This window comes from Erinaceus europaeus, chromosome 7, assembly GCF_950295315.1.
Source record: "Erinaceus europaeus chromosome 7, mEriEur2.1, whole genome shotgun sequence".
NCBI lineage: Eukaryota > Metazoa > Chordata > Mammalia > Eulipotyphla > Erinaceidae > Erinaceus > Erinaceus europaeus.
Genome location: NC_080168.1, coordinates 11,678,872 through 11,704,990, shown reverse-complemented (window position 1 = coordinate 11,704,990; position 26,119 = coordinate 11,678,872). Strand labels below are relative to the sequence as shown.

The window sequence follows — 26,119 nt, the reverse complement described above, 5'->3', positions numbered from 1 at the left end:
TGAGGGCCAGGTGGTAGTGCCCCCAGTTGAGTGCACACATTACAAGCACATGGATACGTTTCAAGCTCACAGTCCCCACCTGCAGCAGTGAAGCAGTGGTAAAGTTGTCTCTTATTCTCTCTTTCTCCCTGTCCTTCACTCTTAATTTCTCTCTGTCTTATCAAATAAAATAAATAAGTTGATATTTTAAATGATTAAGAACATGTTCCACTTAAAAAATTAAAATGTGGGGGTGGGGGGCCAGCCGGTGGTGGCCGTTACAATGCATAAGGACCTGTGTTCACGCCCCTGCTCCCCACCTGCAGGGAGGATGCTTCACAAGCAGTGAAGTAGGTCTGCACGTGTCTCTCTTTCTCCCTCACTTTCTTTTTTTTTAATTTTTATTTATTTATTATTGGATAGAAACAGATAAATTGGGAGTCGGGCTGTAGCGCAGTGGGTTAAGCGCAGGTGGCACAAAGCACAAGGACCGGCATAAGGATCCCGGTTCGAACCCTGGCTCCCCACCTGCAGGGGAGTCGCTTCACAGGCAGTGAAGCAGGTCTGCAGGTGTCTGTCTTTCTCTCCTCCTCTCTGTCTTCCCCTCCTCTCTCCATTTCTCTCTGTCCTATCCAACGACAACAACAATAATAACTACAACAATAAAACAACAAGGGCAACAAAAGGGAATAAATAAATAAAATAAATATTAAAAAAAAAAAGAAACAGATAAATTGAGAGGGGAGAGGGAGCTAGGGAGAGAGACACCTGCAGCTCTACTTCACCACTAGTGAAGCTTTCCCCACAGGTGCTATCTCCCTCACTTTCCATCTCCCCCTTTCCTCTCAAATTCTCTCTTCCGCATCAAATAAAATAAATAAGCAGCTGCCAGGAGCAATGGATTCATAGTGCTGGTGCTAAGTTCCAGCGATAACCCTAGTGACAAAAAAAAAAAAATTAAAACAGGGGCCAGGGGGTAGCACACCTGGTAAAGCAGACATCTTGCAGTGCACAAGGACACAGCAGAAGTTCCCCCAGCAGAGGGGAAACCATAAGTGGTGAAATAGTGTCTCTCTTTCTCTCCCTCTCTATCTCCCCTTTCTCTCTCTATTTCTCTTTGCCTTTATCCAATAAATAAATATAACAGTTTGTAAATATATATATATATATTTAAAATAAACTCTGGTTTATTTTAAATAAACAGGGATTCAACCTGGGACCTTGAAATCTCAGGCATGAAACTCTTTTTGCATAATCACTATGATAGGAAATTTCCAGATTTTAGCCCCTGGATATGCTTTATAATATGATTGTGATGCATTTGTAAGTAAGCTTCAATACAGGACAGAAAAACTGAAAAATATAATAAAGGGTTAAGAATGTGTAGATAGGGAGTTGGGCGGTAGTGCTGCGGGTTAAGCGCAGGTGGCGCTAAGCACAAGGACCGGCATAAGGATCCCGGTTCGAGCCCCCGGCTCCCCACCTGCAGGGGAGTCACTTCACAGGCGGTGAAGCAGGTCTGCAGGTGTCTGTCTTTCTCTCCCCCTCTCTGTCTTCCCCTCCTCTCTCCATTTCTCTCTGTCCTATCCAACAACAATGACATCAATAATAACTACAACAATAAAAAAAACAAGGGCAACAAAAAGAATAAATAAATAAAAATAATTTTAAAAATTTTTAAAATAAAATAAAAAATAATCAAAAAAAAAAAAAAAGAATGTGTAGACAGTCTGAGATGGTGCAGGTTGTTAGTGCAGGCTGCCCTTCACTGGGTGAGCCAGTGAGAACGAGGAGAGATGATGAAGATCAGACTGAACTTTTACTGAGAAAGCAGCTTCTGTAACCCTGGCTTGCTTCTGCCTTCCTAAAAGGTGCCCCCCCACACCCCCAGTGGTATATCTTATGCTGAGGCTGTTTTCCCAGACACAGCTGTGCAGGATAGATAACAGTAACTAAGGCAACCCAACCCTGAGCAATGGGTCCAAGTCCCACCCCTTAACCTTGCAGCCTCTGCTTCTGTAATGATGCTCTTTGCTCTCAAGCCTGCACAGCCTGTATAAGCTGGTACCATCCCTTTGTTCAGTGTCAGACTTATCAGAACCATCTGAGCTCCTGGCCTGCTCATAAATAAAAGGCTCCTTTCTTCCTCCACCTACCTCAGTTCAGTCATCTTGATTATTAATAGACTTCCTGAACAGTTATGCTATCTCCCATGCCCTAGACTGAATTTTTTTTTTTTTAAGTGAAGAGTGTCCTCAAACCTGAGTCTTCATGAAGATTCATCTGAAGATCCAGTGATGCCGCTTTGGTTAGAACGGGGAGATAGAACAAAGGAGGTGAGTTTTTTTTTTTTTCTTTTTTGATGTTCATTGAAATTATGTGTCCTCTGTCTTTCAGGAAGTCTTGGAAAATGTACACAAGTCATGAAGACATTGGGTATGATTTCGAAGACGGCCCCAAAGACAAGAAGACAGTTAAGCCACACCCAAACGTTGATGGCGGTTGGGCTTGGATGGTGGTCCTGTCATCTTTCTTCGTGCACATCCTCATCATGGGCTCCCAGATGGCCCTGGGCGTCCTCAATGTGGAGTGGCTGGAGGAGTTCCATCAGAGCCGAGGCCTGACAGCCTGGGTCAGCTCCCTGAGCATGGGCATCACCTTGATTGTGGGTATGTGGACCCTGCTACACGACTCCGTTGTGGTAACATGGCTGTCCTGACAGGAAGTACTGTTTGATGCTCTCTAAACACTGGATGTTAGCTGATGGTTCTTTCACATGTGGTAAAACATACATGACAGAAAGTTACCCATTTTAGTCATGGGTAGGTCCATGGTTCAGTGCCAGTGGGTACATTCATCTCTAGCACTTTCTCACCTTTCCAACTGACACTAGAACCCACGAAATAGTAACTTCCCATTCCCACTCCATCCCACACACACAGTCCCATCCTTGCATTTTGTCTCTCTGAATCTGATTGCTTCACATGCCTGATAGGAGTGGAACCATGTAGTATTCGTCCTTCTCTGTAATATGACTATTTGGACATTGGAAACCTTTGGGATATTACTTTTAAAATTCTTTTGCTCTAATCCCTGCGTTATTTTCTCTTTTTAGCATTTTTATTTAGTTCATGAAAGAGAGGGAGAGGTGGAGAGAGATAGAGAGAGAGAGAAGCTAGTACCATATAGTATTCTGGCACATGTACTGCTGGGGATTAAACTCAGGATCTCATACTACTAAGCCCAGAGTGTACCACTGAGTCACCTCCTGGTCTCTTGTTTATTTACTTACTTATTTTTTTCTGAGAAAGGAACTAGAGGACCACTTGCTATATGCAGTACCAGACTCAAACTTGAGACCTACACATGTAAGTCCTACTTTTTACCACTGAGCTGTCACCCAGCCACTCTTCACTCATTAAAATAAATTACTGATGTAGCAAACAGGAAGGAGTAATGATATATTTTTACTTGTTGTACTCAAACCTAACCACATAAATGCCTGTGGAAGCAATTCTTGCCCAGAACCATCAACCTATGTTTAATAAGTATCCACTATATGCCAGATACTTCCTCGTATATTATTTCATTTAATTTTACTTAATGTTCTTAACTAGAATTACAGCTGTATCCTAATGTCCACTTGCTTCACTTTTACACCTTGTATTTTTTATTTAAAACTTTTTTAGTTTTTTTATTTATTTTTACTTAAAATTTTGAAACATATTTTGTACCAAGATTAAGTGGTCACAGATCTCTTTCTGATTTCATGAGTGTGTGTGTGTGTGTGTGTGTGTGTGTGTGTGTGTGTGTGTGTGTGTGTGATGAGAGTCTGTGTCTTTTCATGATTTCCATATTAACTAATTGTTACTATTTGGTTAAATCCAATTCAGACATTTGCTGATCTTGACTGGCATTCAGTTCATGCTATTTTAGATGATACAAGAGACATTAACTACTGTACTGATGACAGAAAATAAGGGCAGAGGGTTACTTCTCAAAATGTGTATAGAGTATGCATACTTACTAAAGGGAATTGGTACTAACCTAGTTTTTCAATTGAATAAGGCCGCCCCCATGTGCCTGAGGGGAATATTGATGCATCACTCTCATCTGTACCATCAGTGAAATGACTCCTTCTACCAGGTGTTGCTCTTGCTGAAACCAGAGCTCTGGGTCTTATGAAAAGATTCAGGCAGATAGTGAGGGCTATGTGCAAGTTTCCAGTTTCATGTGATCTCACCATCTCACTTAGTTGACAATGGACACATTCTTCTTTTATATGGACACAGAGAGGGAGGGGGAAAAGAAAGAGAAAGAGAGAGAGAGAATGTGAAGTAAAAGGAGAGAGAGAGAGAGAAACCATAGCTCCAAAGCTTCCTTCAATGAGGTGGGGGCCAGGCTCAAACCATGTGCACATAGCATTTTCCTTTTAAAAATTTAAGAACAGAACAGAGCCTGTGCAAACTTTTTCTATGTAGTGTATGTCTGCAAAAGGAAGAAATTTAGCAAAAGGCTAGGATATGAAATATGCCAACACCTCTTAGACCATCCTATATGTTTTCCTTGATATCATTTTGTGTTTTGCAAGCTCTATTGAAAATTGGCAACAGAAAACAGTCCTAAAATTGTGGGGGCATGGTTTTGAAGAGGATCCTCAAAATAAGAACACCTCACTCAAAGTGATGGCAAAATCTGACTTTCATCTTTAATTAACTGAGAGGTAGACCTGGAAATAATTCTTAGAGGAAATCGCCTTGTTACAAGAATCTGTAAACGCAAAAGGTCATTTAGAACCACGATTGCCAGTCTCTGACCAATCAGAACCACCTGGTAGCTTTTCTTACCCCGGACTCTTCCTGGCCAGTAAATCAACGTCCATTGAGACGTTGTCATCAAGAATGTTTTTCTAAGTTCTTCAATGACTAATGTTCAGCAGGACAGAGAGGCATTGGTGGAGAGGCTCTTAACCCTCTCACAGTGAGGGATCACTCCCAGAGCCCAGAGAACTCCCTGCTTCTACCTGGGATTGCATGTCAAGGCTCACCTCAGGTTCTGTCCCTGCTCACTTGAGTTTCTTCCAACTGATGAGATGCAGACAGGCACAGACAAGAATATGCCTTTCAAGGCATGCTCCCTACAAAGTGGGACAATCAGCAGTGGGGCGATCTAGACTCCTTCTGGAGAGGAAAATTTGGCAGTCTGAGGACTGGGAAATAGTTCACCCAGTAGAGTGCACAAAGTAGTAGTTTTGGGCCCCACTACCACATAGAAATGCCCAGGGAAGCACAGGGTAAGCTCCACAAATGGTAGAGCCATTCTGTAGTCTCTGTCTCTCTCTTTCTCTTTCTCTCCTCTCCTCTCCCCCTTCTCATCACTCTCTCTAAAATAAAAAATGGAAGGAAAGAAAAAAAATGACTGCTGGTGGTATTGGCCAAGTGTGAACCCCTGGCACCAGATTTTTAAAAATTATGACAATATGTATAATCTTATTTCAAAACAGAGAATCCTTCTGTTAGATAATGGGAATCTTTGTGAAAGGGTGGTATCTGTTTCATTCCGCCTTGTCGGGTCTCTGGCGGGGTGATCTCCAGGGGAAAGGTAACGGACCGGTTCTTTCTCGCTCACGACAGGGGTGACACGAAGTAAAAGACACCGCGGAGCTCTCCAGCGTGCTCAGAACTCAGCAAGGTGGACATGAGTTAAATAGAAAAACAAATGAAGGGAATTATTACTGAAATATGTCAGAAATTACAGGTTTCTTAATGGTTGGCATGCCCCTAAGGTAGGGAGCTGGTATGACAGGACTTATTGAGATACAAGACAGTTATTCTCCATGATGCAAGCAACTTAATTATCCCAAGGTATTTGAGAGAAGCATAGGGGTTAAACCAGAAGGGTGAGACAGAGAGAAGATGGATATCAAAAAGCCATATAGTTTGGAATTTCTCTTGTCTGGGGTCTGAGGTGTGTGATGAAGTGTGTGATAAGGTGTGTTCTTCTGTGATCAGAAGGTGACTTTGAATAAGTGAATCTGCGGCCATGTGGCCTGCAGTTAATGGAGAGAAGTATTGGGGTTTCTGTGGGCCTGAGAGTCGAGAAGGAAAGAACTAAGTCTGAGTTTCCCCCCTTTTGCTCACCTCGGTTGAGAGAGACTTACCAAGAGGTTATCTTCTCAGACCTCCATCCAAGTACGGGGGTGGTTCTCCCTAAGCTCTATCAGGCTTACACATAGTCCCAACACCGCCTGACCCACCCTGGTCTGTGTGGAGAGTTCTTTTGATTCTGCTGAGTGGCCGTTCCATTGGGGAGATGCCAGCTGACAGCAAGACAATGATGAGAAAATGAAAGCCTGGGTCTGACTTCCTTCTTCCATTAGCTTGTAGCTGTGGTGGTTTCACACCACATCCAGGTCTGACTTGGCCCACCTGCCAATCCTGAGCAATTCCACTCACAAAGCCGACATTGAGAAATGAACGCCAGATAGTTTAGAAGCTTAGTGCTTTTATCAGTAAGGTTGAAGTCCTTTCTGGCTCATCAGTGACCTTTCTCCAGATATGAATATCTGCACTCACTCTATCCCACCTGTCTCCAGTAGACCCCATATAACTGGAGAATGTCCATCCTGTGGACCCTATGTAGCCTAGAAATCATTTAGTGTCTATAGCCATTGACCACCCTGAACATGCTCAGTCTCAAAAATCATTTGCCTGCCAAGGCACCCGCAGTTGGGACTCAAAATTCACTAAGTGCTAATTTTTAAGTTGATACTTTCTTCTTTCTAGATAGATAGATTAGATAGATACCACAGCACCTAAGCTTCCTTCAATATGGTGGGAACTTGACTCCAACTTCTCATCCTCTTTTGATTTCTCTCTGTCCTATCCAATAACAATGACAGTAATAGCAACAACAATAACAACAATGATAAACAACAAGGCCAACACTATCCCAGGCTGTTTCTTTTTATCCACTCATCTAAGGTTTATCTGAGAAGTGGCCAGGGGTTTAGAAGAGTAAAAAATGAAGAGTTCAAAGGCCTACCTGCAACATCTTGGTCCTAAATTTCAGATGTCTTCATAATCCTCTCAGGTGTTTCCATGATTGTGCTTAGCTTGTATGTTATTTATTCTTATGTGCTGCATATGATATGCATTGTGTACATTTAAATAATGTTTTTTACATTAAGTCTATTGTAAGAGGTTTTACATTAAGTCTATTGTAAGAGGTTTTACATTAAGTCTGTTGTAAGAGGTTTTACATTAAGTCTATTATAAGAGGTTTTACATTAAGTCTATTATAAGAGGTTTTACATTAAGTCTATTGTAAGAGGTTTTACATTAAGTCTATTATAAGAGGTTTTACATTAAGTCTATTGTAAGAGGTTTATCCACTGAAGTGTCTTTTGTTTGTTTGCTTATTTGTTTTGTTTTCTGTAATCCAAAAAATGACTAGGTCTTTAGCTTCATGCTTTTTAGGATTAGGCTGTCTAAAAATTATTAAACAACAAAGTCATGAGAAAACTATGCACCCAAATGCACACATGGAATATAGTTAGAACTGTAAAAGGGAAACTGTCTCAGTCTGGGCTAAAAGAAGAAGTTGCCTAGAGTTCAACAAGAGCTTCGCTGGAGAGGTGACTCAGCAGGTAGAAGCTAGAGTCTTATATGTATGGGGTCCTGGTGAATCCCTGGGTTTGCATGTGCCACGGTAGAGCTCTGGCCTCTCTTTCTCTCTCTCTCTCCCTCCTTCTCTCTCTCTCCCTCTCCCTCTCTCTCTCTCTCTCTCTCTCTCTCTTTCCCTCTCTCCCTCCCTCCCTTCTGTCTCATGAAATAAATAAATAGATCTTTAAAAAAGAAGAGAGAGAGAAGGAAACTTCATGAATGCTTTGCAAACTTTGTTCTGGATAAATAATACATGTCCACAGGGCCCTAAAACACTAGCTAAGTACTGCCATGGGAAACAAGAGAAGTTTATTTGTCCATTTAAAAGTTGACTGCCCTGGGAGTAGGGCAGTAGCACAGCGGGTTAAGCACAGGTGGAACAAAGCACAAGGACTGGCAATAAGGATCCTGGTTCGAGCCCCCGGCTCCCCACCTGCAGGGGAGTCGATTCACAAGCAGTGAAGCAGGTCTGCAGGTGTCTGTCTTTCTCTCCCCCTCTCTGTCCTCCCCTCCTCTCTCCATTTCTCTCTGTCCTATCCAACAACAACATCAGTAACAACAGTAATAACTACAACAATAAAACAAGAGCAACAAAAGGGAATAAAATTGCCTGCTCTGCAAATTGCCTGCTCTGAAATTACTACACATCTTTGCATGCTCCAAGTCATTTTTTTGTTTCGTTTTCTTGCCTAGGAAGCAGCTTGTTTAACACCTCTAGAAGCTTCCTTCTGCGTCTTCATAGGAGGGTTTGCTAAGAATGCCTGTCTGTGAAATGCCACTGCTCAGTGTCTTTCCCTGCTGTGTAACAGGACCATTCATCGGCTTGTTCATTAACACCTGCGGCTGCCGGCGCACTGCGATCATCGGCGGGCTGGTGAACGCGCTGGGCTGGGTGCTGAGCGCCTACGCCGCCAGCCTGCACTACCTCTTCGTCACCTTCGGAGTGGCCGCCGGTGAGCATGCTGCGTTCCTTTCCTTTCCTTTTCCCTTTATTTTTCCTTATCCTTTTCCTTTTCCTTTTCCTTTCCTTTCCCTTCTTTTCCCTTCCTTTCATTTCCCTTCCCCCTCCCTTTCTTTCCCTCCCCACCCCTCCCCTCTCTTTTCCTTTCCTTTCCTCTTGTCTCCTCTCCTTTCCCTTCCTTTCCCTTCCTTTCCTTTCCTTTCCTTTCCTTTCCTTTCCTTTCCTTTCCTTTCCTTTCCTTTCCTTCTTTTCCCTCTCCTTCCCTCCCCTTTCCCTTCCCTCCCCTCCCCTTCCCTTCCCCTTCCTCCTTCCCTTCCCTTTCCCTTCTTCCTTCCTTCCTTCCTTCCTTCCTTGCTTCCTTCCTTCCTTCCTTCTTTCTTTCATTGTCTTGTAGAGAGAGAGAGAGAAACCTGCAGCTCTGCCCCACTGCTCATGAAGCTTTCCTTGCTGTGGGTGGGGGGAAGGGTGTGGGGTCTTGAACCTAGGTCCTTGAACATGATACAGTCTATGTGTTCTACCAGCCAAGCATGATGTTTTTCTTTCTTTTGTATTTGCCATATGGAATGAATCCAGGGCCTTGTGCATACATGATACCACTGCTAGGTAGTCTCGCAGGCTGATTTTTTTTCACTCTGTTATTTTAGAGAGAAGGATGGGGGATAGATAGCATCATGGTTATGCAAAGAGACTCATGGCTGAGGCTCCAAAGTTCCAGGTTCAATCACCACTATAAACTAGAGTTGAGCAGTACTTTGAAAGAGAGAGAGAGAAGGGAGATACAGAGACTAGAGACATAGTTCCACCATCTGTAGAGCTGGTCCTAGTACACCAGTATGGTGCCAGGGCTCAAACCAAGGGCCTTGATCATGGTGAGATACACTCTTTATTGGGTGGGTTATCTCCAGGCCTCTTCCCCCCAACTAGCCTTTATTTGTTTGTTTGTTTTTTGTTTTTAAAGATTGATTTATCTAGGGTCAAGAAGATAATGCAGTTATAATGCACCAGGCTTGCTTGCCCAAAGCCCTACATTCAGCCCCAACACTGCCATATGTCAGAGCCTTCCCATCATAAATACCTTTTTAAAAACAATAATGTATTTATTGATTTGTTTATGAAAGAGAGAGAGATAACCAGGTCATCACTCTGGAGACATATGGCACTAGGGATTGAATTCAGAACCTAACTTTCACAAGTCTTGTGCTCTACCCCCTATGCTACCTCCTGAGCCACAAACTTGATTTCAGTTATTCTTATTGGGCATTTGGACAATGAGTTTATTTCTAGAGTAAAGAGAACCTCTAAAAAATTTTGTCCTTTTGTCATCTCGATCCCACCCCAGCCTCACCTTATACTCCAGGGCATTCTTTTTAATGCAAACTATTAAACATGCCTTGTGCGTGGAGCGAGCAACCTAACAACTGCACTTGGCCTCCCTAATGGAATGGAATTAAATTTCCCCTGCCTGGTTCCAAGTCCTTGCTCATGTGAGAAACAGGAAGCAGAAGGTGATAATGTGGACTCAGGGGCTTAGACTGAATATTAAGGAAATTAATAACATTCATTTCATAGCAGCAGGGGGGTAGCATGAATCACAGAATAAACATGTCTCCTTCATCCCTGTTCAGATTATTGGAGCAGCAGCAGAACCCACACATATACAGGGACTCTCAAAACAGAATCAGATCACAGCCAGAGAGGTGCTGCCCCATCGACAGGTGGAAATTGTCTGTCAGGCGGCTCAGTTTGTGTATCCGCTCTGCAAAATCTATTCCCTGAAGTAATTTCCTTTATCAACAGGTAACAGGATTCACTTGGATTAGAAGTCATTTCTTGGGCAGGAGAGGTAGTATAATGATTCTCATGCTTGAGGCACTGAGTCCCAGATTCAATTCCCTGAACAACTAGCAGCCAGAGTTCAACAGGTCTCTGGCAAAAATAACAAACAAATAAATAAGAGAGTGAGAGGAAGGGAGAAGAAGGAAGGAAGGAAGGAAGGAAGGAAGGAAGGAAGGAAGGAAGGAGCAAAGAGTCATGTGTTCCTTGCACAGTCATATTTCAGTGAGCCACTTCCAGCCTGTGTCTTTGTGCCCTTGGTTCTCTCTGTCCTATCCAACAACAATGACATCAGTAACCACAACAATGTTAAACAACAAGGGCAACAAAAGGGAAAATAAAAAACAAAAGTTCCAGGCTCCACACATTAGAAGGACATTGCCTGACTGCTGGGCTTGAGTCCACAAATGCCCAAGGTCAGTCCTATCAGCTGGTGTCACAACTACGCTGACTGTGAACAGCAAAGTCATATTGAAAAAGAGGTCCTCCTGGGGAGGTAGTTTAGTAAGAGTGCACAAGACTTGCACACACGAGGTCCCAGGTTTGATCCCCAGCATCACCAATAGCCAGAGCTGAATGATGCTTTGGTAAAACAAGGAAACAAGGAGGAACCATTTTCATCATTATTATCACTGCCATCCCTGGGGTGACATTGGCCGCAGCTTGCATTCTTTGCCTGTGAGAGCATGGAATATGTGCTCTAGGTTAGATGCGGGCTCTCTCTCTCTCTCTCTCTCTCTTTCTCTCTCTTTTTAAATTCTTTATTGGGGAATTGCTGGGCTAGCGTGGGGGTGCCTCTTCCCGGGTGCATGCTCTCTGGGTTGGAGAGAACATGACCAGAGCCTGGGTTGCTACTCACTCAGCAACATGAGGGAGATGACTCATGAACCAAGCTCGTGGTGGCCAGGCAATGCAGTTCTTTATTGATCAGAGAGCAAAGGCAAGTCGGAAATGGAAATGGCTAGGAAAGAGGCAGAGACAGGCAAAAGAGAGCTGGAAAGGTAGGAACTTCCTTAGCAACTAGTGGGATTAATAATACCCTGCAGGCAGGGAGGGTCTTGAGGGTAGAAAGAAGATAGATCAAAGGAATGGAATGGGTGGGGATCTTTCAGGCAAAACAATGATTATGTAGATAGGCCATAGTATCAGGAATGCAGGGTGGAGCAGGGGGAGCTGGTAGGCCCCTGCTTTAAAAGAATGCCAGGCTCCTGGAGGCAGAAAAATGCAGGGTGCTTTGTGAGGCTCTTCACAATTTCCTGACAGGGAATTAATGTTTTCCATTTGACAGTAAATACAATAGTTTGTACATGCATAACATTTCCCAGTTTTCCATATAGCAATACAACCCCCACTAGGCCCTCTGTCATCCTTTTTGAACCTGTATTCTCCCCACCCACCCACCCACCCCAGAGTCTTTTGTTTTGGTGCAATACGCCAATTTCAGTTTAGGTTCTACTTGTGTTTTCTCTTCTGATCTTGTTTTTTTAACTTCTGCCTGAGAGTGAGATCATCCCATATTCATCCTTCTGTTAGATGGATGCTTTCTTATGCAGGTGGTGCTCTGCTCTGCTTCTTCCAGTCATTTCATTCTGCCCCTATTGATATCCATGACCACATTCACTTTAGAATAGTGGCATTTGACAATGACAAATCAGATTCTTTTCAAATTAAACTTAATTTGTGCCACCAGCAAAGTCCAAACTCTGACAAATGTCACAGGACAAATGACCCAGTTTTCTCAACAAATAAATTGCAAGGGAAAATTAAAAGAGAGAAAATGAGAGGGACTTATATTACATTTCAGCAATGTATGAAATTTATTCAGACCCAGATGTAAATAAACAAGTTTGAGTTTTTTAATACACTTTTTTCTGAGACACATAGAGATTGGAACACCTCTTTGGATATTTCTTGATACCAAGGAACTGATCTCTTTGTTTCAGTGAGACGACAGATTGATAATATTGTTTCTACTGGAGACCTGTGCTGAATAACCCCACATGCAATGACTTGTTCAGGGTTTGCTTTGAAATAATATGAAAAGGAGTTGTGAAATAGATTACCTCATATAGTGCAGTGCATGCCTTACCAAGTAGGAAGCTGTGACACCACATGGTAGTACTACTGGAGAAAGTTCTGTGGGTGATGGAGTGATACTGTTCTGTGATATCTCTCCTCCCTCTAGCTCCATCTCTGAAATGAAAAGAATAATAACAAAAAAAATCTGAACCAGGGATAGTAAATTAAAAGAAAAAAGCCTAGATTAAAATTATATGGAAGAGGGAATAGGAGTAATAAGCATAGCTGGGAGTTGTTGGTTGTTGAAGATGGGTGGTGGGTACACCCCCGGGGGGGGGTTCATTAATGCTATTCTGCTTTTATTTTTCCTCAAAAAAATGTATTTCATCAGTGAAATAAATGTGTTGTGCTGTGGATCTAACCTAGGGTCTAGGGTCTCACACTCACAAGCTCTACCAACTAAGACACTTCCCTGGCCACAGGACATTCTGCTTTTAATTTTTTTTAAAGATTTATTTATTATGAGAAAGAGAATCTGAGAGGAGATTAAAGACTAGAAAACTGCTCATCTCAGGCATAATCTGGTGCCAGGGATTAAACCTGCAACCTCTGAGACCTTGGGCATGCAAATTGATACTCTAACCCTGAGCTAGCTCCCTGGCCCCCATTTTATTTTATAAAGGTGTGCTTTGCATCTCATGTAAACTGTCCCATTAGTCAGTAATGAGTTATAAGAGGTAAGAAGGTAACACTAATTGACAGTATGCTATGACTCAGGTTATTACACTTGTAATTGATCAGGTGTAGTCTTTGTCTCACCACTGAGAGAGCCACTATGTGTTTAATTGGCTTGATCCCAACGAGTGCTCACCTAAGCAGAGCCAGGATTTAAGCCCAAGACTGCTGGGTTCTCTTGTTACTACCCCTTCCAACACCCACATGAGGGCAACAATAATATTATCAACAATAAGTGCCATGATAAGGAATTTCAAAGATTTTCCTGGTTCTCTAACTTTTTTTTTTTCCAAAACAGTCATCTGTTCATTTACTTTGCTGCTGAGTTTTGGGTCTTAACCTTGGAAATATAAACTTTTATCTTCTATGAAAAGGGTAGTCCTGATTTCAAAAGACAGCCATTTCATCTTCCCAGAGAGCTTCCTTTCATTCATTCCATTTCTTTGTTATGTGCTAGGTACTTGGAGAGGTAGGTCAGTGAACAAAACTCTCACAGGGCTTATAGTCTAGCAAATGGGGAGATGTCAGACTGCATGCAATACATGTAATGCATAAACAAGTCTAGGTACTTTCTACGGGGGGGGGGAAGCTAAGAGGGGCTGAGAATGTGGGCAGTGGGCAAAAGAAGGCTCAACTTTAAAGAAAGGTGGTCCTGGTTGAGAAGGTGAGATTTGAATAGGAAAAGGAGAGCTGAACACTAAGTGTATGTGAGGGTGATAATATTCCAGCACAGGAACAAGCAATTTATATAAAGGGGTGAGATCCCCCAGACTCATATTCAGAATAGAAATCTGTAGAGATTCTACAGTTCTCAGAAATTATTTTTCTTATCAAACTAGGATTCTGGTTAAGGTCATATACTCATTTAGCAAGTATTTGTAATTTCTCCGTTTTGACCTCAAAGTTCTATTTTCTCCACCCAACGTATGCCGTAGTTCAGGCAATTAAGAGTCAACTAATTACCAAGATGTAAGCCTAGGTACTAGACTATGGATATTAGGCCAGCAAAATATCTTTTTAAATTTATTTCTTTAAATATTTATTTATTCCCTTTTGTTGTCCTTGTTGTTTTTATTGTTGTAGTGATTGATGTCATCGTTGTTGGCTAGGACAGAGAGAAATGGAGAGAGGAGGGGAAGACAGAGAGGGGGAGAGAAAGACAGACATCTGCAGACCTGCTTCACCGCCTGTGAAGAGATTCACCTGCAGGTGGGGAGCCAGGGGCTCGAACCGGGATCCTTACACCAGTCCTTGCAGCCATCAAAGTATCTTAATAGCTTACATGTTTGGTCATGGGTACAACCTAGGTTCAAGCCCAGGCCCTACCACACTAGAAGAAGCTTTGGTACTATAATCTCTAGCTATCTGTCTGTCTGTCTATCTGTCTGTCTATCTATCTCTGAAGTAGATAGATAATGGACACTTGGAGCTGTGAAGATCCAATGACAATGAAAAATAGGATAAACTATTTCTATTTTTCTTTGTTCCTTTGAATATTAAAAAAAAAAAAAAGTCAGAGAATCTCTACCTATTGGAACTTAGAAGTCATGAAGGTTAATTCTGAGTTTGGTTCAAAATGAAGACAGAGGCAGGGGTAGATAGCATAATGGTTATGCAACGAGGCTGTCATACCTGAGGTTCCAAAGTGACCCCCCACACCACCATAAGCCAGAGTTAAGCAGTGCTCTGGTTAAAAAAAAAAATAGGGCAGAAAATTAGGGGGAATAAATGTGAGGGGAAGATGACCTTAGGGCTCCATCAAGGCCCAGAGAGAGAAGAGGAAAACAGAAAAGATGTTCAGAAGTAGCAATAGGAGTAGGTGTGACTTAGAAAGGAAGAGAAGGCAGGACCATAGAAAAAAATGGGCGAGTATACAAATATATATAAACAGATGTTTGTAGAAATAGTCAGCCCATGTCTGTGGCCTTGGGAGAACTACTGCAGTTTCCAGTCGAGGAAATGGGGACACAGAACTCTGATCTGTTATCTCATGATCTTGTAAGTCAATATTAAGTCACTAATAAAAAGAAAAAGAAAGAAAAACAAAAAAACTAAAGCAGGAGAGGAGGCTCAGTGTTGCAGTGTAAGACTATGAGAGCCCACCCCACGCCCTGCTCAACACCCAGCACTGCATGTACCAAGAGTGCTCTGGTCTCTGCGGTCTCTCTACTCTCTTCGCAAATAAATAGGCAAATCAGGGTTTTTATTATTGGCGGTGTTGTTATTGTACCAGAGAACTGCTCAGCTCTGGCTTATGGTGGTGCTGGGGATTGAACCTGGGACCTCAGAGTCTCAGGTCTCAGGCATGGAAGTCTTTGCTAAACCATTAAACTATCTCCCCAGTCCCTGTTTTTCTTTGTTTTTTCCCCTCCCCCTTTCTCTTTCCTTTCCTTTCTTGCTTTATTTATATCCTTTCTTTCCTCCTTTCTTTCCTCCTTCCTTTCTTCTTCCTTTCTTCCTTCCTTCCTTTCTTTCTTTCTTTCTTTCTTTCTTTCTTTCTTTCTTTCTTTCTTTCTGTCTTTCATAGAGGCCAATAGACAAATAGAGAAGAGGAAAGGTCCAGAGAGGGTACCACAGCCCCTCTCATGATGCCCCTGTGCCCAGCACGAGCTCTCATGTGGTGGGTGGCTGGGGACTGGAACCCAGTTTCCTTACTTATGACAAAGGGTGCACCCTACCGAGTGAGCTATCTCCCAGCCTTACTGCTGCCCTTCAGTTCTAAGGCTCTAGAGTGCCCCCTGTCCCTTTATGCTTTGTTCTCCCAGAGAGTCTGGAGGTGAGGACAGTGCCATGCCCAGTGTCTGGTGCTGCCATTCACTGTGCTGTGTGTTCCCCTCCTGCCCTCTGCAGGCTTGGGCAGTGGGATGGTCTACCTCCCTGCCGTGGTCATGGTGGGCAGGTACTTCCAGAAGCACCGCGCCCTGGCCCAGGGTCTCAGCACTACCGGGACCGGCTTTGGCACCTTCTTCATGACGGTGCTGCTCAAGTACCTGTGTGCTGAGTATGGCTGGCGCAATGCCATGATCATCCAGGGCGCCGTGTCCTTGAACCTGTGTGTCTGCGGGGCGCTCATGAGGCCCCTCTCCACCAGCACCCCCCGGGGCCACTCGGGCAGGCCAGGTGCGGGGCTCCCGGAGGCCCACTCCCCCGACTCGGCCAAGCCCAGCGCACACCTGCACAGAGCAGAGGACAGGGAGGGTGACGCACCCCGGACCGAGGATGCCCAGGGGGATTCCCCAACACAGGGGCACCCCGAGGAGGCGGGGCCAGGGAGAGACCCGCCGGCCCTGCGGCTCCTGAAGACTGTGAGCCATCTGGGCGTGAAGGTGAGGAAGGGCTTCCACGATGGGGCCTCGGGCTACTTCGGGCCAGCCTCGCTCTTCAGCAACCGCAGGTTCGTGGCCTTCGTCTTCTGGGCGCTGTTTGCCTACAGCAGCTTCGTCATCCCTTTCATCCACCTGCCCGAGATCGTGCACCTGTACGGCCTTACCGAGCAGAACGACGTGTTCCCACTCACCTCCATCATCGCCATCGTCCACATCCTGGGCAAGGTGAGCCTGGGCTTCGTGGCTGACCTGCCCTGCGTCCGGGTCTGGAACGTCTTCCTCATGGCCAACTTCAGCCTGGTCCTCAGCATCTTCATCCTGCCGCTCGTGCGCACCTACACGGGCCTGGCCGTGCTCTGTGCACTCATCGGCTTCTCCAGCGGCTACTTCTCCCTCATGCCCGTGGTCACCGAGGACCTGGTGGGCATCGAGAACCTTGCCAATGCCTATGGCATTATCATCTGCGCCAACGGCATCTCCGCCCTGCTAGGGCCACCTTTCGCAGGTAAGCTGTGCCGGGTGGGAGGAGCTTAGGGAGCATCGAGAGTGTGCAGGTGGGGTGCAGGCGCCCTGCTCTGAAGCCCCAGGTGTATATGGGGTTGGGGGGGGGAGTAGGTAGCATAATGGTTTTGCAAAGAGACTCTCGTGCCTGAGGCTTCGAAGTCCTAGGTTCAATCCCCCACACCACTATAAGCCAGAGCTGAGCAGTGCTCTAGTTAAAAAAAAGGGGGGGGGTGGCTGGAGAATAGTTCTTACCTTACCAAGTGAAGGGCCCTTAGTTCGAATCCTGGCACCACATGGGAGCACCATGGACAGCACCCAGGGGAGGTCCAAGGATGGTACTCTGTACTCCATGCTGAGGTGTCTCTCTGTCTCCCTACCTCTCTCTTAATAAAAGATTATCTGCTTCACCACTTGCAAAGCATTCCCCCTGCAGGTGGGAACTGGAATCTCGAACCTGGGTCCTTGAGCATTGTAACGTGTGCTCACCTAGCCCCAAGGAGAATTTTCTTCTTGCAATCCATAAATCGTGGGCACTGAGACCAGGAGATAGCTTAGCTGGAAAGAGTGTATGTCTTACAGTGCATCTCATCCTGATGCACACAAAAATAAAATAAAATAATTATAGATTTTATTGTGTCAAACAACCAGAAATCTAGAGTTTGGGAGATGGATGATATTGATATAATGTTTTCAAGATCTTTGTGGCTTCTTCCTCATATGAATTGCCTCATGGTCACACGGTGGCTGCTGTAGTTCAAGCCCTCACTGATCACAAAGTAGAGGATGAAAGGAAAGGCTCTGTCCCAGCAGGCTTCCATTTGCATCTGGGTGGCCAGGACTGTGCCACATAGCTAGTCCAAGTCTCAAAGCAACATGAGACTCAGCATAGATTGCTCTCTAGCAGCCATACTACCAACAGGAAAGGAGGAAAGAATTGGGAGTGTGAGCTGGATCAACAAACCAGTGGTTCTTTCTAGAGATGTGAGCCTGAATGCCCACTGAGGGGACAAGGACATTTCTTTATCAGTGATTTAATAATGATCGACAAGATTGTGGGTATAATTCCCACCATCGGAGTTCCATATCCCATCCCCTCTACTGGAAGCTTTCCTATTCTTTATCCCTCTGAGAACATGGACCCAGGATCATTATGGGGTGCAGAAAGTAGAAGGTCTGCCTTCTGTAATTGCTTCTCCTCTGGATATGGGTGTTGACAGGTTGATCCATACTCCCAGCCTGTTTCTGTCTTTCCCTAGTGGAACAGGGTCTGGAGAGGTGGGGTTCCAGGATATATTGGTGGGATCGTCTGCCCAGGGAAGTCAGGTTGGCGTCATGGTAGCACCTGCAACTTGCTGACTGAAAAGCATTAAGATATAAAGCAGGATAAATTGTTTAATGATCAGGAATATAAAGGTAAGACTAGCTGATGAGATTTAGGGTCTCCATTTTGGAAAAGGCTAGTAGGTTTATTTCAGGTATATTCCAAGGAGCCCATGACTTTACTAATTTTTTCCTGAGCCCAACTGCTAACATGCAGGTGGACTAAAGGTATTGTCTGGGGAGATGATGTCAGAGTTGGAAATAGGACTAGAAAGCTGGATCAGGGCAGAGAAAATATGGGAAAAGTATATAAATATTGTTAACTGTAAACCTCATTGATTTGATCTGGGGACCATATTCAGCACAGGAGCCTGTGTAACAAACCAAAGATTTTTATGGGGTACAGAAGGTGGAAAGTCTTCTGTAATTGCTTCTCCACTGGACATGGGCTTTGACAGATGTATCCACAGCCCCAGCCTGTTTCTGTCTTTCCTAACTGGGGTTCAGTTCTGGGGAGGTGGAGTTCCAGGACACAGTGGTGAGGTTGTCTGCCCAGGGAAGTCATGTTGGTGTCATATAGCATCTGCAACTTGTTGGCTGAATAGCATTAAGATATAAAGCAGAACAAACTGTTTAATAATCAGGAACCTAAAGTTAAAAATATAGCAGATGGGATTTGGGGTCTTTATGTTGGAAGAAGCTAGGAAGTCTATTTTAGGTATATTTTAAGGGGCCCAAGACTTTGCTAATTTTTGCCTGAGTCCCACAGATAACATGCAGGTGGGTTAAAAGTATTATCTGGGAAGATAGTGTCAAGAGTTGGGAATGTGTTTTTAATGGCTTGTCTGCCTTCTTGTTGGAGGTCCTCCTAATTTGGGGGTGGAATCCATCTTTCTGCTTCTAATTGTCTGTCTAGGATTGTTTGGGTACTGGTTCACCAGATTTTGTAGCAGAATCTCATCACTGCTGTGAGATGTGGCATCCTCAGTGTGAAGTTCATGATCAGTGTCAATTCAGCACCCAAGTTCATGAGCCTTATCCCACACCCAGGCTGATGCCCTTGTTCATTTGCAAGACGCTACGTTTTCTTGAAGGAAAAGAAAAGGATTACAGCTAGAAGACAGGGACTCTGTCTGCAGCCCTCAGTCCTCCTGTTTCCAGGTTCCTCCACCTAGAGGTGGATTCTGGTATTGGATGTGCCCCACAGAGTCATCTACGAAAGCGTGTCAAAAGCTGCCTCTTCTAGATGAGCAACCTAAACAGTCTTTCCTCCTTTGGGTTTGCTATTTCTTCTCTTTATTTTTTACTGAACCTAGGCATCAAAGGATGCAGAACAACATCACTGGTTGTGTCAAGAGAGAGTGAGAGTGATAACACACACACACAAAGAGAGAGAGAGAGAGTCTGGAGTATTGCTCAGCTTTGGCATGACAGTGATGGGTAGCAAACCTGGGCCTCCAGACATGCGAATCCTGTACTCTGACACTTACCTGTCTGTTCGACCCTCTGGTGGCATGATGTTTAATACACTGACTTTTCAGGTCAAGGAGCCAACACTGCAATGAGATGCCAGCTCAGCCTTTATGCCCTAGGTTTCAGAGAGAGAAACTAATAACCACATTAAACTCCCACTAGAAATGCACAGTGGGCTAAAAATTACTCCTTATGTGAGTTTGCTACAAGGAAAAGAACTGTTCACAATACCTTTTTCTTTTTCCTTTTCCCTTCTTAATGGGGTCAGAAATTAATGTGTTTCATTTTCCAGAGTGGTTTCTATGGGCATGAAGAACCCTGAGGCACCTGGGTTATAATTTGGTTGTATTACATAATCACACATTTTCATTCTGGACAACAGTCAAAAAGTATTAAACAGACATTTCAACTGTGTCATTTAGCAATGTGCCCTTCGTGGCCTAATGCATTTATAATATTGCTGGCAAGTCACTTTCTCTCTTTCAGAACAGAAGATATTCTTTCTAGACATTTCCAGTGTAAAACACAGCAATACTGTGACCATATTCGACTGACAGAGAATCTATTCATCATCTCCTCACATAAAACATAACGCTCTGAGGCCTGAGAGATAGCATAATGCTTCTGCGAAAGATTCTCAGGCCTGATGCTCTGAGGTACCAGGTTCAACCCCAGGCACCATCATAAGCCAGAGTTGAGCAGTGCTCTTCTGGTTAAAAACACACATACACACATACACACCACTCAGACAACACTTAACAGTGTTTTGTATTTTTTTTCACTAAGAATTGGGAAAACATTTTTAAAAATAAGAAAAACAGTTATCAATTTTCACTTGACAGGCTCCAGTGAAAGGAAAATGCAGTTTAATAGGGAACAAGTTCTTCCGAGATCAGACGAGATCGGGCGTGTTCAGGGTGGTATGGCTATAGACGGGAACAAGTTCTTACTCAGAAGCCATGGTTTTTATTTTTTGGCATGGCACAGGGGGACCTACTCAGCCCTGTGACTGATTCTTAAAATTACTCAGTCAAGTTAAAAAAAAAAAAGTCATGTTTCATAGTGCCTGAGACTTTCTTAAAATATTTTAACATCTTTGAAATCAGGTTTTTTACGAAGACCTCAGGGAACACCGAGTCATTTTTAATAGGTCAAGATGCTTCTTGCTTATTGATTCCCACAATGATGAAGCACCATGTAATTCTTAGGATGCATGAGATAGAGTGACTTTTTACAGAGAACCTCGTGAAACAACTATGTGAAAGTGTTAGGTTATAAGGCTGCTGAAATAGCTCATTTGGATACGATGTTATGATGCCAATTGTGTGACCCAAGTTCAAGCCCTACCCCCACAGTATTGAAGGAAGCTCTCTCTGTTCTCTGTCTATAAAATAAAGAAATGAGAAAAAATTAAAAAGAGTTATCACATTAAAATATTCTTTATGAAGGGTATAGCATAACGGGTATACAAAAGATTTTCATACCTGTGGCTACAAAGTCCCATCCCATGCCACCATAAACCAGAGTTGAGCAATGCTCTAGTTAAAAAAAAAAAAGGGAGTCTGGTGGTAGTGCAGCGGATTAGTTGCATGTGGCACAAAGCGCAAGGACTGGCTTAAGGATCCTGGTTCGAGCCCCCAGCTCCCCATCTGCAGGGAAGTCGCTTCACAGGCAGTGAAGCAGGTCTGCAGGTGTCTGTCTTTCTCTCCCCCTATCTGTCTTCCTCTCCTCCCTCCACTTCTCTCTGTCCTGTCCAACAACGACAACATCAATAGCAACAACAATAACTGCAACAACAATAAAAAAAACAAGGGCAACAAAAGGGAAAGATAGATAGATAGATATATAGCAAAGTGTTGGACTCTTTCAAGCATGAGGTGCTGAGTTTGATTCCTGGCATCATATGTGCTAGAGTAATGCTGTGGTTCTCCCTCTTTCACTCTCATTAGTAAATAAATGAATCCTTAAAATGAAATAAAATATTATTTGTAAGAACTGATAACTTAACTAGCATTTAAGGCTTTATTTTTGGCCATTTCAAGTGTCATAAAGACAAATATTAAAATTTCGCAGCTGGAGAAATAGCTCAGCTGAGGGGCCAGGCAGCGGTGGCACACCTGGTTAAACACACACATTATAGTGCACAAGGACCCAGGTTCAAGCCCCTGGTCCCCACCTGCAGGGGGAATGTAAATTTCACACATGAAGCAGGGCTGTAGGTGTTCTCTATGTCTCTTCTCAATTTCTCTCTGTCTCTATCCAAAAATAAATAAATAAAAAATTAAAAAAAGAAATAGCTCTGCTGGAAGAGTACAGGACCCTATGCTTGAGTCTCCCAGTTCAATCCGCAGTACTGTATGCACTGAGAAGTGGCCTAGCTTCTCTCTCTCTCTCTCTCTCTCTCTCCTTATATAAAATAAAAAAAAATTTTGTGTGTGTATTTTCCCCAATTAAGCTAGAGAGAGAGAAACAGAGCATCACTCCAGCACACCCAATGTCAGGGATCAAACTCAGGACTTCATGTCCAGTGCTATACAATGAAATTATTATTTTTTTAATACTAAAGTTTTATAGTTGTCAATGTGAATCCACTGCTCCTGGTGGCCATTTCTTCCATTTTTTCCCCTATGTTTTTATTTGAGAGGACAGAGAGAATTTGAGAAGAGAGGGAAGACAGAGAGGGAGGGAGAAAGAGGCCCCCCTGCAACCCTGGTCCTTGCACACGGTAGTATGTGTGCTTAACAGAGTGTGCCACCACCCTGCCCTGAATTTTTTTTAAAACCTTGAAAATTCTATTCTTTCTAGAGCAACTATTCATTCTCAACTACTTCAGAATGACCATAAGTTCACCAGATGTCTACTTTTGGTACACCCTTGAGAAGAACTTTGAAAGTATTGACCTAGACAGGGTTAAATTGTTATATGGAAAAGTGAAAAATGTTACACATGTACAAACTACTGTATTTTACTATTGACTGTAAATTATTAATCCCCCCCAATAAATAAAAAAGAGAAAGTATTAATGACAATAATAACTAAAGAAGGTTGTGGTTATATTTGTAAGATAACACTGGATTTATTTTTTATTTATTTTTATGAGTTCTAGTATATGGTAGTGTTGGGAGTCAAACCTGGGTTCTCTGGGGCCTCGAGCACAGGAGTCCTGTGTATTAATGCTGAACAGCCTGACCACTGCAGACTTTGTGAGCCTGAGGGTTACCTTAACGAGTGAGAGCCTAAAGACCTTCCCCACTAATGGTTTTAAAAAATAAGAGATGGAGAACTCTGGCTTATAGCTTTCTCACTTTGAAATGGCAGAGATAAATGTTTGGAGCAGTCAATGGGATGTAAATTAATTCTTTTGGAACTATTTCTAGCAGCAAGAGATGCTTACTTTCTGGTTTTTGGCTTCTCTCAACAATGTTACACTACATACATTCTTTTTCTATTTTTTGTAGGGTGGATCTACGACATCACGCAAAAGTATGATTTTTCCTTCTATATATGTGGCTTGCTTTACATGGTAGGAATACTCTTTTTACTCATTCAGCCATGTCTTCAAATTATAGAACAGTCCAGGAAAAAATACACAGATGGAGCCCATGTTTAGCGTTGTGTTGTGTCTCATGTCAGATTCCTTTGGACTCGTGCCTACCTCCCATGGTTGCTGTGGAGAGCTTGTGACACATAGTGGGGAAGTGTTTTGTGTGGTAGCCAGTACTGTCTTTTGTAAATGTCACTGTCATTGTTCCCTTTGAAGTTAGTACTGTGGCTGAGGGAAGTAGCACAATGGTTATGCAAAGAGTCTATCATGCCTGAGATACCAAAGGTTCCAGGTTCAATCCCCAGCACCACCAGAAGCCAGAGCTGAGCAGTGCTCTGGTAAAATTAACTAATTAACTAGTTAAAATAAACAAAAAAAAAATTAAAAGAAATTATTACTGCTTTTCCATTTGAGGAGTAGCAATGCTGGCAGATATTAAGGACTGTATCTGGGGTATTTTAGAGGTGATAGTGTCCTTCAAAACAGGCTGTTAAATAACTGATTAAAATATCCTTATAAAAACTAGTCTCTCTGATGGCTGGTCCATGTGGTGGCTTGCAGTGGGGAGAATGAAGATCCAGAACCCTGGTGGTGGGAATGGAGTGGACTTATGCCCCTGCTGACATGTAATTTTGTAAATCAATATTAAATCACTAATAAAATTTTTTAAAAATAAACACTAGTCTCTCTCAGAAAAAATAAAAATAACTAGACTCTCTCATCAGCCACTGGAACTAGGATTATAGATGGCAGTTTTTGGAACAAAGACAAAGAATAAGAGCTTTTTAACCCAATACCTTTTTTCTAAGGTGGAAGTAATGGTATCTACATGCTTCTGGAAATCTTGAAGATTAATGGATTTTAAGTGCATGAATAGTACTGTCTCTGAAGTTATTATAAGGGACCAGGAATCCACTACTGGTATTAACAAAGGCAGAAGTCAGACTCTAATTTCAGAGGGAAGATATTCAATACAATCAACAAAACATAGTCTATATTTTTATGAAAGAATTCTGCAACTAGAGACAATAGTTTCTAAATCTTCTCACAGTAGCATTTGCCATCAATTCTAACTCATTATGATCCAGAGAGAAACCAAGTCTTGAGACAAAACCATCATAAGTAACAATAATGATTTTCTCAGTGAAAATCCTGTGTGTGTGCATGACCATTGAATCAAGGGCTATGATTCAGGCACTTTTATTCATATCACTGGCCTTTAAACTTGTGAGCATGATCTCAGGCCAGTAATAATTGTTCTCCATTTCTCCTGCCCAATAAATAGAGAAGTCATTGCTGGTTGATATATAAAGTTGGTACTTAAGCCATTTTAAAGCATATTCCTTATCCAAAATAAATAAATAAGGCCCCTGGCATTGCAACTGGTAACATAGTCCCTCTCCATGCTTCCAGTTACACAGTCAGTAGGCCTGAGCTCAGCACAGTTCTTCAATTGGTTCCATCCCAAAGATAACTGTGATTCATGACATTAAATAAGAATGTTCTTTCTTGATCTGAAATCTCTATTTTTCTAAGCCAAACATTTTCCAGGCTGCAGAATGTTCTTCCCAGAATCGTTTTTGCAATCTCTGGCTGCCTTACTTGCTTACATGTTTCGTAGAACTGCTTAAATATCAGCTCACAATTTGCTTGTCTCTGAAAGCATTACCAGTGTCTTGGGTCAAATTTACCCACAGTGAGTCCAGACAATTGTCACTCAACCTTGGCAGTGAAAGGTAGAAAGTGTCCTAGTCACTGGAATCACAGAACATCACCCCTAGTCTAATTGTAGCCAGCATGTTCAGTCTTTCACCCCAGCGAGCATTCCAAGCTATTAACAAATGATAACCTGGCCATATGTCCTGTAAGTTCCTTCTCCACCATTTCCTGCTCTGGTATCTAGTGGGAGGATTTGTGTAATGAAAGGAAACATCAAAACAACTGTAACAATCAAAGAATTATAAAAGACAGCTAAGGGCAAGGAGAAACAGAAGCATGACAATTATGAACACTCACTATTACCTCCAATCATCCAAGAATTGCCTGTCAATCATTACAGACAATAAATTGCATGTCATACATCTAGTTGACCACAGGATGACCTGTTTGTGGCCCTCACCATTCTGGAGCCCCATGAAAGAACCCAGTTCTCTGTTTGGATGAAGGCAATCTTAGTGCTGAGGTGATGCTATATCTTTCTACATATGTACTTAACAGAAAATGAGAGTGATCAGATTGAAAAAAAAAATAGTGTGTGTTTTTAAAGTGACCACACTGTTTCATGACTTCATCTTTCTGGCATCATGTCAACAGAAGGCGGTGTACAACCCTTTGGATGGTGCTCTGGTATATGTATTACGATGCCCATGCTGCTGCTGGTTGTGCATTGTGTGAACTTTTTATCCAGCAGCCAGGCACTGATAAGACTTGCTTTCATCTAGTCTGTATTGTTGTTTGTTGGTTCACAGTTTCTATGGAAGTGATGACTTCTACCAAACAAGACATCCCCATTTTACAAAAATAGAGCAGGATCTACTTGCAATATTCACGTTGAAAGCAGAATAAAAGGAAATGCTATTAAAAATTGCAATCAATACATTCACTCTCTTGAGAGTAGGTAGTTATTAGCAGTTCTTTGAAGATATTATAAAGGGTTAAGTGTCTATTTATATCGTGTATTTTATTGTTGTTTTTTCATTTATGTACCCAAATAATCTTTATTTACATACAACCAAATAAAGTTTGTTCTCTTTAAAGATGA

The 26,119-nt window shown here is 42.9% G+C and overlaps 1 protein-coding gene across 2 annotated transcripts in view; it reads left to right on the top strand.

The window, feature by feature from the left end:
* Positions 1–26,119, top strand: part of SLC16A14 (solute carrier family 16 member 14) — a 32,371-nt gene extending 6,252 nt beyond the window's left edge. The window contains exons 2-5 of one of the 2 annotated variants that reach the window (XM_007519377.3): positions 2,377–2,648; positions 8,453–8,596; positions 16,042–17,022; positions 23,273–26,119. In XM_007519377.3, the coding sequence (XP_007519439.2) occupies positions 2,390–2,648; positions 8,453–8,596; positions 16,042–17,022; positions 23,273–23,424 (1,536 nt within the window). In that variant the 5' untranslated portion in view covers positions 2,377–2,389 and the 3' untranslated portion in view covers positions 23,425–26,119. The remainder of the gene's footprint in view (positions 1–2,376; positions 2,649–8,452; positions 8,597–16,041; positions 17,023–23,272) is intronic. The other variant, XM_060193752.1, reaches the window with a different exon arrangement.